Source organism: Lemur catta, chromosome 13 (genome assembly GCF_020740605.2).
Source record: "Lemur catta isolate mLemCat1 chromosome 13, mLemCat1.pri, whole genome shotgun sequence".
In the NCBI taxonomy this organism is placed as follows: domain Eukaryota; kingdom Metazoa; phylum Chordata; class Mammalia; order Primates; family Lemuridae; genus Lemur; species Lemur catta.
Window position 1 is genome coordinate 70787625 of NC_059140.1, and position 14196 is coordinate 70801820.

A 14196-nucleotide genomic window follows, 5' to 3' on the forward strand; every position below is an offset into this window, starting at 1 on the left:
TCAGGCATTTGCTCGGCACTGATGATGCAGAGATGAAAGAAAACGGCCCCTACTCCCGAGAGGCATAGAGGTCAAGACCCCCGAAAGAATTTATAGATGACATAATTCACATACCTGTTAAATTACTATTAGTCTCCATAACAGAAAAGGCTGAAAGAAGGCAAGTGGAGCGAGAAAAAAGAGAAACCAGAAGCCTCAATAACATACAGAAAGAATAATAAGCCCTCAGATAATTGCATGCTGAGACATGGGACACAGAATCACTAAGAAAATGGAAAAATGATTTTTAGTCACTTCTTAAAGAAATGAGAATATATAAGAGCATCATAAAGAGTGCTTATTATGGGTTGACTCTTTTTTACACATGTGTCTTTGGAACACAGAGGTCTTGTAAAATGTGTCATTTAAAAGTGAAATTCTTTCAAGCAAATTCCTTAACCTGCACAGGAAAGTTATAACAAAATATCTCCCAAAATAAGAATATAATATGCATTAATTTGGTTTTAATAAAGACCAATAAAATTTAGTTTGCTTTATACTGTTTTCTTGCTAGTATAATGTTAATGCTGAAAGTATAAGAAACCTGTTTCTTATACTTTTCCCTAGCTTGAACTTTTTTTGCTGCAGTCCTCCTTAAAACTTACCAATTTCAAAATTGTGACTTCTTCTGGGTCTAAGGAATTGTGATTCCTTAGAAAAACTGTGGGATTTTTGCTTGTTTGTTTTAGAGTTTTTATATTCATTTAGATAGATAACCAACATTTTCGCGTAGCATGTCACCCTGTATTTAGAATCTGTCTATAGAAGCCGTGGCAAACATAACTGAGCCCCCCGGTGGGAGCCTCACCCCCACCGATTCAAGCACGAGCTAATGCACTTTCTTGCCTTCAGAAGCATGTAGGTAAAAGTAGAAACACTCATGGCAACAACCATTCATTCACTCAATATGCATTGAGAACCCACCGTGGACCAGCGATGCTGGGTGCAGGAGATGCAAGCCGAGCATTTGAAAGAGGGAAAAGCCACGTGCCTTAACTAATGAACTTCTAGCTGACTGAAGCACCACTCCACATGCCCCAGGCTTAACACCTATTTGTATGTGACTCCGGAAATCCTGAAATCTTTTTATTCATGCTATTCAAATTTTACTTTTTTTACGGTTATATAAAAATCTTTTATGCAGCATATGCAGATCAGACAAGAATCAAAGCTGCAGAAGCAAAGAAAATTTTAATCACCTCACGAGTCCAGTTTGTCAAATTTTTTAAATTTACATCAAACACCTCCAAAGGCAGATTGCTAACTTATTAATTTTTAGCTCAGTCTTTTTTTTTAGTGTAGAGAAATCAGCCTTATACTTTGTATGGAGGATCCTTTTTGCTTTGAGGCGCCAAGGGAATTGTTGAGAACAAATGCATCAAAGAAAATCATAGAGGCTGGTGATTCATCCTTGTGATTTTAGCATTTCTTGCTGCTTATAAAGCTCATCCCTCCTTCCGTTCTCTTTGTTTGCACCCACCAACCCCCCTGGTCCTCACCCCAGCGGGATCTCCAAAGATACTCTTCAAAGCATTGGGCCATTGTCTTGACTTACTCTCTCCTTGGGGGCAGCACCCTACATCAGCTGCTTGTGTAAACTTCTCACTGGTATTGACTCAGGTTAATTAGATATTTCCTGAGTGTCTACTGTGTTCCAGGCATGTATTAGGTCCCAAGGATAGAAAGATGGTTAAACCACAGTCCTTGCCTTCAAGTTGTGTACATTCTAGCTGGGAGACAAACATATACAGTCATGTGTCACTTAACGATGGAGATATATTCTGAGAAATGTGTCATTCGGCGATTTCGTTATTGTACAGACATCACAGGTGCACTTACACAAACCTAGATGGTACAGCCTGCCACACAGCCGGGCTGTATGGTAGAGCCTGTTGCTCCTAGGCTACACACCTGTAGACAGCATGTAACTGCACTGAATACTGCAGACAACCGTAACACAGTGGTGTTTGTGTATCTAAACATATTTAAACATGGAAAAGGTACAGTAAAAATACAGTCCTATAATCCTATGGGACCACTGTGATCTATGTGATCCGTTGTTGACAGAAACATCGTCATGCAGTGCATGACTGTATACCGCTTACTATAATAGTGGCAAAAGTGCCACAGTGACCCAGAGGAAGCAGGGGTTATATCTCATTAATAGAGGCAGAGAACACTTCCAAGAGAAAAGGCCTCACAAGTTGGGACTTGAAGAATCCTGCTAGTCTAAGAAAGGCCAGGAGGGCATTCCCTCCCAACGTGAGTTAAGGCACAAAGACATGAAAGTGTATGATCTATTTAAGGAACAGTTGCTAGTTCAATAAAAATGCAGAACAGAATTCTAGGAAAGGGCTGGGGAAGATGGGGGCAGCCCAGTTGGTTGTGGTCAGATGCACAGGGCTGTGGAAGTGTGTTTATGAGATGAAAGGGGATTTTCTGCAAGGCCGTGAGAGGTCACAGTGGAGTTTTAGAAACAGTGCCACAGTGGTAGAAAAGATCGGCACACATGAAAGGGCAAGGGCCAGGAAGGCTTGCTGGGGCTGCTCAGTCATCCTGCAAAGAGATGGTCTGGACAGAACTGAAATGGCAAGGAAATGCGAACTTCAGCTGGATGTGAGGCCAAGGGAGAGAGAGGGACCAGCGGTGCAGAGAGGGTGTGCCAGGTGAGGAGGGAAGTGGGGAATGAGTTCCATTTTAGACAGGTGGAGTGCAAGGTGCTTCGGAAGTGTCAGTCGGCCATTAGCAATAAGTAAGCGTGTTTGAGTCAGGAGATTTGAGCTGACAATATATATTTGGGAGACCCTGGAATATCCTAGCACTGTTTGGGAGGCTGAGGCAGGAGGATCACTTGAGGTCAGGAGTTTGAGACCAGCCTGAACAAAAGGGAGACCTCATCTCTACTAAAAATAGAAAAGTTAGTCGGGTGGCATGCACCTGTAGTCCCAGCTACTCGGGAGGCTGAGGCAGGAGGATGGCTTGAGCCCAGGAGTTGGAGGTTGCAGTGAGCTATGATGATGCCACTGCACTCTAGCTGGGATGACACAGCAAGACCCTGTCTCAGATAATAATAATAGAAATGTAAGATACCTCCCCACTCCCCGCCAAGAGATTTGAAAAGATGAAAGTGGAACCGAGGGTAATGTCTGTGATTGTAAGAGCAGATCAGAAGAGGCAGGAAGAGACCAGGGTGAAGGGACAGAAGTCCAAGGGGCAGAGAGTTTCTAGATGGAGGAAGAGGCCAGAAGTGTGTGATGTTGAGATGACAAGTAGCATGAGAACTGAAAGGAGGTCACAGGGTCACAGCGAGGACACCACTGCAGCCTGTGAAGGAACCGATTCAGCCGGCCAGACCAGATGGCAGCAGGCAGCAGGCCTCGTCTGGGAGAGTCGCCCACGGCCATCCCTGTGGGATGCTCCAGGACCGACGCCAGGAGCCACCCTGCGGGGAGGGTGTCCTGCAGCAGCTGGTGGGGTGGGGCTCAGCCCAGGCCCTCGTCCCCACCCCCAGCCCAGGGAGCCACAGTGCCTGAGTCCCCCTAATATCCACTGCTGCTTCTTGGATCCCAGCTGACAGGGATCCAAAAATGTCATAATTTTCCACCAAAGGAACTCTAGGTGATACTGCTTTATTGTTGAATTAATTTCTTTCTTTAATTCAAAATCATCTCTGCCTCCTTTCGCCCCTCCCGGTCCATGTTCATTGTGTCACCAGCCTCCCTGGCTCCTCTTCGGTGCTGCCACCATGCTCTCCATCCAGCGTGGGCCTCCACGCTGCTCTGGGACGTTTCTGTTTCTCCCAGGCTCCAGACGCTGCTTACCAGCTGGCCTGCTCCCCACCTCTGTGCTCTGCGCCTCACATCTGCCCACCGTCCAGCCCGCTGCCATGACTTACTGTCTGCCAAATAGTCTGGACTCCATGTTCTCAGGCGAAGGACGGTCTTCCTTTCCAGCCATTTCTGCCACCTCTCCTCTGGACCCGTGCTCCCTCCTAATTTAAATTGTCCCCAGGTAGTGCTTGGGCTCATCTGCCTTCTGCCTTTATTCTTGTCACTTGGCCTAAAATGTCTTCCTGTGTCACTTCAGCAGTCAAAAGCCCATGCACCCAGTTTGGCCCCATTGATCTCTGCAACATTCCCTGCACCTCACCATTGCGGGCCTTCCCCACTCCCGCAGTCCTGCTGCAGTTGATTCGGCCCCCAGCCTACAGATGACGTACGTGCCACCCTGCTAGATGGTCATGTCTCTTGAGAGCAGATCCTTGTATATTCTACAGTGACTGCAAGTTCACGGTGACCATCAGGCAAATGTTGACCACGTGAATGAATTGCGAAATCCCAGCTGTTCGAGTTGCCTGGATTTCCTGAGGTTCAAAGCCTTTTTATAAACATTTATTTAAAAAGTTAGTTCACAGAGTCATGTCCCTTTATCCCTCTCTTCCCATTGTTCTCTGGAGATGGTTTCTTTGAATTGGACCTATTGTCTCAGTGTAAGAAGAGAATACAGACACGTGGAGGAAATCAGGGCTACACCTCACCGAGGACGTGAGCACCCATGAAGCTAGAAAGAGGGAAAAAGCACCTTTTCTTCCCTCTGTTAGATAGTTGTCTCTTTTTTCTTGATTCCATATGCTTTTTGCCCCTTTTTTTTTCCTTCCCGATAAGATGGCAAGATGTGGACAAGGGCTGGGTAAAGAGATTTTTAGGCACTCGACAGCCTCCTCCATGATTAGGGAGTCGAAAGGCAGATCTCCCTGGCAACATGCTGGGATTGCGGCTCCTCACACCCAAGGACACACTCATATATGCAGGCGCGCTGCCTCCTCTCATCCTGATTAAGTGCGGCACCAGAAATAAATGAGCTGCCTTAAGTGCTAAAAGATAGGGAAACTGCGAGGTGGATTTCATGTCCAAAAAGTTGCTATCCTTTTAATTAGGTCTGGCTCGGAGTTTGCTCTGACTTCAGGACAAGTTTGAGACACTTAAAAACCTTCAGCTTTCACTAGGTGCCTGAGACTTTTAGGAAAGCAACTATAGAGAGAAGAAACGCTTAATGTTCACAGAGGGGTTCCTAAATTAGCATACACACGAGTCTCAAGTCTTATAAGAGGAGCAATGAATTTAGTCAAAGTAAGCCAAGTATTTCCAAATCCTAGAACTTTTAAAGTAACTTTGATATTCCATCCTAAGCATCTTAGGGACAGGGAACAGTAAGAGGCTACCATGTACTAAGTGTGGGCTACGTGTGCTGATTGGGTGAGATGCATTATATGATAGAACCCTGGACTTGTGGCTCCAATTAATGAAAAAGAGTGGGATCAGCTGTCTGAAATGATGAAGGAAAAGGTGAAGCCGGACACTTCCTGAGGAGTATTATTCAACAATGTGCTGTAACCAATAAATGCTCTTGGATCCCTGATGGGCTTAGGTGACAGCTGAGTTGAAAAGGAGAAAGGGTTATGGACCGGGAGTGGTAAGTGTCAGTGCTGCGGTCGGATTTCTGCCACGGCACTTTGGTGGCCAGTTATGTAATTGATCATCACAATATCTGTGAATAATCCATCCTGAAGTCGAACACTTCTCATTCAAGAGGTAACAAGCACAGCAAGGAGGTACGGGATTTAAGCAAAACGTACTCAGACAGATCTGAGCAAAGGAAACCAGACCTGGGTATAAGGCAGTGGTTCTGATGAGTTCTTTGCTGATTCAGAGGTTAGTGAATTCAGATTGAAATAATTAGTTGTTCCAGCTGCTTGGCTATTTAACAACCATATTATTGAGTTTTTTTCCCATTCAAGGTAAAGATTTGTTTAATAAGGGCCTCTGAAATTTAAGTTGAATTTTAATAAGTTCCATTAAATAACAAAGCCCTTTTTATTGGCACTTAGGGACTTGTGGTGTTATGGAATAGAAAACAAGTGAACTCAATGCATCTGTCAAACTTACTTATGAAAGAAAATTATTTATTCCAGCCCTGATTCAACAATAAGGTGTGTAATGCTTTCTGGATGTCAAGGGCCGTTTTAAGAAGTTGTGAATGCTTTAAGAGGAAGAGTCTGGGCAGAGCTCAGACTCTAAGAATACAGGCTGTTCCCAACTTTCAGGCAGGCTGTGTTCCAAAAGTGCTTGATTGTAAATGACTTGTTTGGCACTTGAGTTTCATTTGTCCAGAGAGATGCCAATGCAAGTAGAAGCGCTGAGCCTGTGGCTTTCAATAAAGTAGTGGTAGAGAAGGAAACCTAGATGTCCTGAGCCCTGCAGCTGGGACAAGCGTTCTGGGAGTGCCCTGAGGTGCCAGGACAGGCCACTCATGGGGAAAGTGCAGAGTTTTTTGAATAAGACATAAATGAGATCCGGTTTTATCTCTGCCACTTTCTAGCTGTTTGTCTTTGGGCAAGTTACTCCTCTGAGCCTCAGTTTCCATCTAAAACAGGGAAAATTGCATGAGCCTACATTGTAGAATGGATGTCACCTAAGGTGCTTCAGTTCAATGTGCCCAAACTCTCTTTGTCCTGTCAGACTTGCTCCCTTTTAGCCTTGCTCTTCGGTCAGTCAGTTACCAAATCCTGTAGCTTTTACCTCTTAACTCTTTCTGGAACACGTCCATTCATCTCCGCCCCCAGCACTACTCTAGACCACTCACACCAGCGTCTCTGCCACAGGATACCACATGTGCTCCACTCTCTCCCACCTCAGCATTCTCGACATCTGCCCGAGGGATGTCCCTGCACCCAGTATCGTTCCCCTCTAATCCATTCTTGACAGGGCAAGAACTCTTGAGAGCTGTTTAAAATGCGAGTCTGGTCCTGTGGCTCCTGCTTAAAATCATTCAGTAGCTTCTCATTGCCCTTTGGATAAAAACCAAACTTCTTAACGTCAATGTTACAGCCCTGCACACCATGTTGCCCCCACCGCACTGCCGATGCTCTAACCCCTCCAACTCCGCAGACCTGCTACTCTGACTATTTAGGTCTCTGCAACTCACCGCACTGGCCTCCCCTCCCACACGCAGCCCTGACACAGGTGGTCCCTGCGGCCGGGGACACTTCTCCTTCACTGTGCCCTCTGTGCCTCACGGGGCTAACGATGCTACCCATTGCCTTCTCTGCAGGGTGGCAGGCCAAGCTTGACCCCGCCGGTTATTAGGATTCCAGTAGCAGCACCCAGTTCTTCCCTTGTTGGCATACTTGATTGTAGTTACTAGTTTAGTTCTGTGATCTCCCTGTAGGCTAGAAGGCTGGTGCAGTACAGGAAGGTGATGGTACAAGTGCAGGTTTTGCACTGTCAAGGTTAGATTTGGGGCTCTGCCTGTATTTTCTTGTCAAATTGCTCATCCATCTTTGTGCCTCAGTTTCCTCATTTGTAAAATGGGGGGAGGAAATAATACTGACTACCTCACAGAGTTATTGTGAGTTAAATGAGTTCATATATATATATATATATATATGCATACATACGTATATATATATATACATATAAAAGGTTAAGTGCATTGACTGGTGCATAGAAAATAAGTCTTCAATAAACTGAGACACACATATAATGGGTACTCACTAAATACACATACAGGCTTTTTATTGTTTTGTTTTGCTTTTTAAACAAGGTATTCCTAACACTCTGGTCCTTTGAGTCCACTTTCCCTTTTTCTTCCTTGTCGGTTAGCTTGGTGAGATTGGAGCCTCAGAAGTAAAAATGCTGTATTAGCTTCCCTATTTTCCCAATCCGTGTAAACTTTAGTTACGATGTAAAGACATAAAGTAGAATACAAATGGGCAAAGGAAATATTATATTCATAAAACATGTTCTGCAGCCAACCAGCAGGGCATCCCTTACTCTCTAGTTGTAGATTCTGCCTCTGCTGAGATCTCAGTAGTCCTGGCCTATTTTAGAGCCCTTTCCTTAGCGGCCCCCAGCTGGGAAGTCCACTGTGGTGAGGCTGGGGCATGAAGCCCGTTTGGCACAGACAGGACTGCAGCCCGCAAGCAAATTAAAGTGCTCTCAGCTTTCCATTTCACTCTGCAAAAAACCCAAACAACAGCAACAACAAAAACCTATAGTTTTGGGGCTTATTTTAAAAGGAGTCACCAAATACATTTCAAAGGCAAAACTACAAATTAGTACCGCATGGGGTAGGTGACATTTTTTAAGGTCTTCGGAGGGAATGACAAAACAGGGAGCTTCCCACTTTCATGGGCTGTAAGTTTTTGTGAAAACATCCTGTCTGAAAATAAATCAATAAACATTGTACCTTGCTCCTGAGTTGTGTGAGGGTGTTCTTATTACCTGGTAGATAGCAGGCTTTAGAAGTTATTGTCATTTCCATGTTCAGATGAGTCACTGGGTCTCTTGCCCCCAGAGGCACCTCATTATGATTCAGTGCAAAGTACTGAAAGCGCTGGGGCTTCCGGAGGGAGCCTGGTGGGGGTTGCAGTGGCTCCTCCGTTGGCACAAGGCTTAATTGACACCTTTGATGTAGCCTAAGACAGAACCCGCACCTCCCACTGCTGCTTGGGAGACGTCAGCCTTACGCAGAAAAGGCATCTGCCGATGAATCCTGCATCTCATTCAGCCTGCTCTGGGAGCAGCCTTAGCCATCCCTAGCTAGTCCAGCCTCTCCCACTCCGGCTGCTGCTCGGCTCAGTGCTGAGAAGAGATTTCACCTCTCGGCTACCGTCAGGTGCAACACTAAGACTGTGTCCATGTTAGAACTCATAGAAGGTAAGTGAAATGCACTGCTGCTCTCCCTCGTGGAAAGCATTTATTATGCAGCCTCAGGCATGTGTGTGTCTCCTGGCTAGTTCTACCGCACTGACTGTGGAACTGTAGTGTTGTCATTTTCACAGGTAAAACAGAGGCACCTCATGTATCTTTATGAAATCATGTCTTTAAGTGTTTTACCTGCTCTTAGAGGTGATGTTACTTAGAAAAAAACATTGCTTACTTGAGTTCTATGGCTTTAATTCAGTTCAGTGAGAGTGGTGTATGAAACTCTTGAGACTCGAGTAGAATTCCAGTGATTCGAACCTGTTAGAAAGCAGCTTTTCTTTTGAATGGCAGCAAAGACAAACTGTGAGTTGTTCCTCAGCGTCTGTGGCCAGTTACTTTGTCCTGTTCCAGGCAGGTCTGACAGAATCAGGCTAGGGTGATGGACGGGGCAGAAGTGGATGCAGGAACTTTTTCCAGAAGTAAGTTATTAATTATGGAAATACAGTGATCTGTTAATCAGGTCACTGGGGATGTCACTAGTGAGCTGTGCTAATATCTACTCCTGCCGGGTAGCACTGGGCAGCTAAACTAAAGAATTAGGGATGAACCCCATTGAAAGTACCTCAGGACCTTACCCATATTCCCGAAATCCCTGTTGGCACAGTTAAAGGCATCGTTAATAGATTCGTCAGGAAAGTTGTGAAGAGTGTATTTAAAAATTCTTTCTGGCACCTGCTGCTGTATTAAACACAGGATTAACAAAACGGTGACTTTCTGAAGAAGGCTACTCCCCAAGGCTCTTGTTGATACAGATGAAAGGGTGTCTAGAGTTTTCACACATGCTCGTCTATAACTGTTTATTTCTCAGAGAAGAAGATTTCTCATGAAATTCTTTAACGTGCCGTTTTTTCTCTCTGTGTGATTCTTTGTGTTTCTAGTTAATGGAACCCCTGGTAGTCAGCTCTCTACTCCGCGCTCGGGCAAGTCACCAAGCCCGTCACCCACCAGCCCAGGAAGCCTGCGGAAGCAGAGGGTAAGGCAATAAGCGAGCTGCCCGTTGCAGACCTGGCTCAGCTCGGTGCAGAATGGTACAGGTGCCAGCAAGTAGTGCTGCTTGTCTCTAGGTGATGACCGAGCCAGGGCAGGAGGTGACCAAAGGTGGGTCACTTATTATTGCTGTGGTTTAGCTAGAACTTGGGGCGTTTAATTTCTTTGTGAACTTATCCAGATCTTAACTGTGAGAAGAATGTGGCTTTGCTGCTTCACTTTTAAATACCCTCCTCTTTTTGTTCTGAATGCACAGACTTCATGAGCTCCGGTTTGTAAGCTTTCATGGTTGTAATGAGTTTTATTAGCTATCGTCATTGACCAATAGGAAAATAAGAAGTGCTGGTAGCGGCGGGGAGGGTCCTGGTGGGAGTTGCGTGTGGCGTGGAGTGCTGTTCCAGAGTAGCGTAGGGTCCACAGGGCAGGGGCTGGGGACATACGGCCTGTGTTTTTGTGAATGAAACTCACGTCAAGCACCTTCTCTTTCATCACTACTTGCATTTATTTTTAGCCTCTTGGGTAATAACGGAGAAATTGGCTGAGCTTAGAGACCATAGTGACAAAGTTACTGGAAACGATGTTAGCTTCTCCACGCTAAGGAGAGGGGGAAGAGCAGTGCTTCTTTCAAGATGGAAGAACTATTGTTCTCATCCCTTCACAACCTGTATTGTTTGTGTTTTCCAGTAACAATGAGGCATGGATGAAAGGAGTGGAAGGGGAGAAGGGAGGGAGGTACAGTGGAAAAAACTGAAGGCCCTTCTTGGTCCTGATTTCAGAAGTAGGGGGTTGTCCTAAGTTGCTCTTAGGAGGTTTTACGATGGTGCTCACCCAATATTTTAATAAGAAAGGACTTTTTGCAGGCTATTATACTCAAATACTAGACTTTTGAATTTTGTTCTTTTTATTATGTGTTTTAAAATAAGGCTTCTAAGTTCCATAAATTTTTAAGCTTCATCCAAGATGGAAGGCCCTCTCTTCAAAATTCCTGCCCAGGTTGTGTCTTTAGGCCACCAGGACCATCAGCTGTCTAAAAGTGGGGGGCAGGAAGACTCAGTCAGTCCCCGGTTCCTTCAGAGCCTGTTGCACCAAATATCAGGTTTTGTTATCTTTCTTCACTGGTTCTCCTGGCATCAGGTTGAGCTTGCTTGGTTTGTTTGATGAAGCCTGGGGTTTGGCACCAGCTGGTCCACCCAATGGCTTTGTTATCTTAGATGAGTCTATTGTCTTTTCTGGGCCTCAGTTGAAAAAACAAAACAGAGGTTTTTCCCAGATAGAAAACTCAATAATTCTAGTTCCATTTGAGTGTTTTCACTATGGTTTCTTCTTGGCCACAGTCTGATTTGGCATTTGAACGTGCAGAAATCCTTAGTGAACTACTCAAAGAATTGGCCAAATTCGTTTAATCTCCTAAAGGTCTATCCTTGAGTGAGGAAGAGCTGGTGTGGTCATTCTTTTCTTGTAAATGTTAACCAGGAAGGCTCCAGGGGACAGCCATTAGGTATGGCACGGGAAGGGCCCTATTTCAGAGAACATTCTCTCTCTTAAAGTGTCTGTCTTGGAGAGTACACCTCACGTAGAAATCCCTCTTTAATCTCTGAGCTAATTAAACTCAGATTAAGGATTTGTTGGTGTAGCTCATGCTTAGTTGTTGAGATTAAATTAAGAGAGATTGAGAATCCCTGCTACAGATGGGAGCTTCTCTCCCTTCTTGTTTGCTGTGGAGACTTCCATCTTGGGATGTAAGGCTTTGCTCAAATGTCCCTTTGTTGGTAGAATGAGGCTAGAATTTTCTTCTTCTGCTCTCTTTGTTCACTGCTTCACGATGATTTTGTCCAATCGAGGCAAAAAATTTCTATCCAACTGTGTGGCCACTGGCTTATGTAATTAACATTTCTAGCACTTCAGAAATGATCATAAGGTATGGATCTATTATAGATTCTTCATTTTGCCATTTAAACTACCATAGCACACACTGTACTTGAGAGAAAACACAATCCCATTTGTTTTAGGGGCACACAGGGTTTATCACCATCTGAAAACATTTATTAAGCACATATTGTGAGCAGGGCACTGGATATATTCAAAGATGGTTCAGTTTCCAAGCTTTTGAATTTAAGCCATAAATGAACATCCTCCATCCATGTACCATGTCAGTGCATGGAGACGTTCCCAGCTGCTTTAACGAGAGGAACTTTCATCTTGGTGTGTAGGCAACTTCATCAAATAAGCCCTCCCAGTTAAAATGGGCCTAGAATATCCCTAAAAACTGATCCTGTTTCAAATTTGGTTAATGTTCTTCTCAAATGGTTGGCTATACTCCTATGCAGGAAATACTGAAATAAGTGAAAGATGGCATGTGCTAAAAGAAGACACTTCAAAGAATAAATTAACTCTCTTTATTGCAAATTGGAAAACAGTAGCTACTTCTATTTTTTCCCTTCTCTGTTGCCTAGCAACATGGCCAAGAAAATGAGTTGACTGCCCCCACCCCATCGCAACACACACACACACACACACACACACACACACACAAACACACTCATACCCCATTTTAAAATACAAGAACCTAAGCTATTTTCTTAAAAGGAATACTGAGACATTTGACTAGTTTCTTTACAAATAAGAAAATCTGTATTTTTATTTGTATTAATTATGATGATTCAGTCAGCTTTTTTTGTTCTGTTGAGATCTTATTTTCATGTTACCTCTTTTGACATTTTAGAATAGTCTTACACAATAAGAGTCTGCATGCCAGACATTTTTCTTCATAAACATATTCATGGCGATGTACCAAGTAACCTATTTTTCTAAAGCAGAGTTATTTAAATTGCTGTCTAGAAGCATTTGGTCACAGAAGCAGATCTTGGAGGCTCTTTTCCCACCCATGAACTTTTTTTGGTCCCATTTCTTAATCCATCAGGAAGAAATGTGTTGCGTTGTGTAGGTTGAATGAAGCTCCCCATTATACTCCCACATCCCTGACTTTTGTAGATTATCTGATCAGCCAGATGATGTGAGGAGTGGGTGGTACGAAATAGGAGAAAAGCCAACTCTAGACACTCTCTGCAGAGCTGAGCTGGTTGCCTGGCTACCGACAGAGAGATCTAGTAGCAGGAAGGGGCAGGAGGGAAGAAGAGAGGAGGTGATGAGTTGAGTGTTTGGAGAACAGGGAAAGAGCATTGGGAAGGGATGGCGGGGGGTGGGGGGGGTGAATATTGCACTCTTTCTGTTGTCCAAACATAAAATTTTAAAAAAGCAATTCGCGTTGGGTTTATGTGCCATGCAAATGCAATGCTTGAGTTGCTGCTCTGGGACCAGAATTTGCTGAATGCCAGCTGGGGCTCCCAAGAAATTATTTTGTGAGGTAAGCAAGTTCCAGTTCTGCCCAGAATGGGAAGGAAGTGTTCAAGGAGGAATTGTCTAGACTCACAATAGCAGAGCTGGCCTTGACAGACCTCAGGGGCCGTCAAACTCCGCTGGGCACCAGTGAAAGGCAAAACCTCATGAGTAGGTCAAGCAGCATTTTCTTGCCAAGAAGGCGAAATCGGCACCATTTTGTCTGTTTAGATGGTTTCTCTATTATTATTTTTTCTCGTATCCCAAGTTGGTGACGTTAAAAGGTCTAATGATATTAGAAACCAAAGGATACCCGTTCATTGTTGCTCCCAAGAGAGCAACAGGGCACCCAGAAAAGCCAAGTAAACAAATCTATACCGCCCTTCATCTTTCAGGACCTGTACCGCCCCCTCTCTTCGGATGATTTGGATTCAGTAGGAGACTCAGTGTAAAAGAGACAATGGAGCAATGTATATGGTTTGTGATTGGGTGAAGGTTTCACATTTCCTAAGCAAAAGTCTAACAGCAACATACACAAAACAGTTTTGCATACCTTGACATGATAAAGACCAAATCATACAAAAGTACTTGTGTAGGCATTTTATATTCATGATGTTTATCCTTGAAGGAGAGATTTTTCTTCTAAATATCTCCTGCATTGATTTGGTTGGGGAACGTTTGAATAACAAACTGCTCAATTGCTGCGATTTTCATATGCGGCCTGGCTCTAGATGAATTTCATACGTGAACCCCAGATGGAGTACAAGAACATGCTAATGACATAGCAGCAATATAGAGTCATAATTTCTGTAGATGGGATATCTTTTTAATCATAAGTAGGCATATAGATTTTTCTGTACTTTCTGTAAAGCATATTAAAATGGCATTAGCGGCATTTTTTTTCTTGAAGTTATATTCTTTTTAAAATTGGAATTGCAAAATAATAAAAATATTCAGTTAGATTTTTTTCTTCCCGAAGAGTAGAAAAAGCCACTTATCATTTTGTGAGTTGGTATATCTTAGACGAAAAAACTCATGACAAGGACACATCTCATGAAGACTCTAAAAT

At 44.0% G+C, this 14196-nt stretch overlaps 1 protein-coding gene across 2 annotated transcripts in view; it reads left to right on the forward strand.

The window, feature by feature from the left end:
• The window catches only part of DCLK1 (doublecortin like kinase 1), a 307997-nt gene that overhangs the window by 223154 nt on the left and 70647 nt on the right, over positions 1-14196 (forward strand). Inside the window, exons 6-7 of one of the 2 annotated variants that reach the window (XM_045567187.1) lie at positions 9683-9777; positions 13523-14148. In XM_045567187.1, coding sequence (XP_045423143.1) covers positions 9683-9777; positions 13523-13579 — 152 coding nt within the window. In that variant the 3' untranslated portion in view covers positions 13580-14148. Of the gene's footprint in view, positions 1-9682; positions 9778-13522; positions 14149-14196 lie in introns of those variants that run through there. The other variant, XM_045567186.1, reaches the window with a different exon arrangement.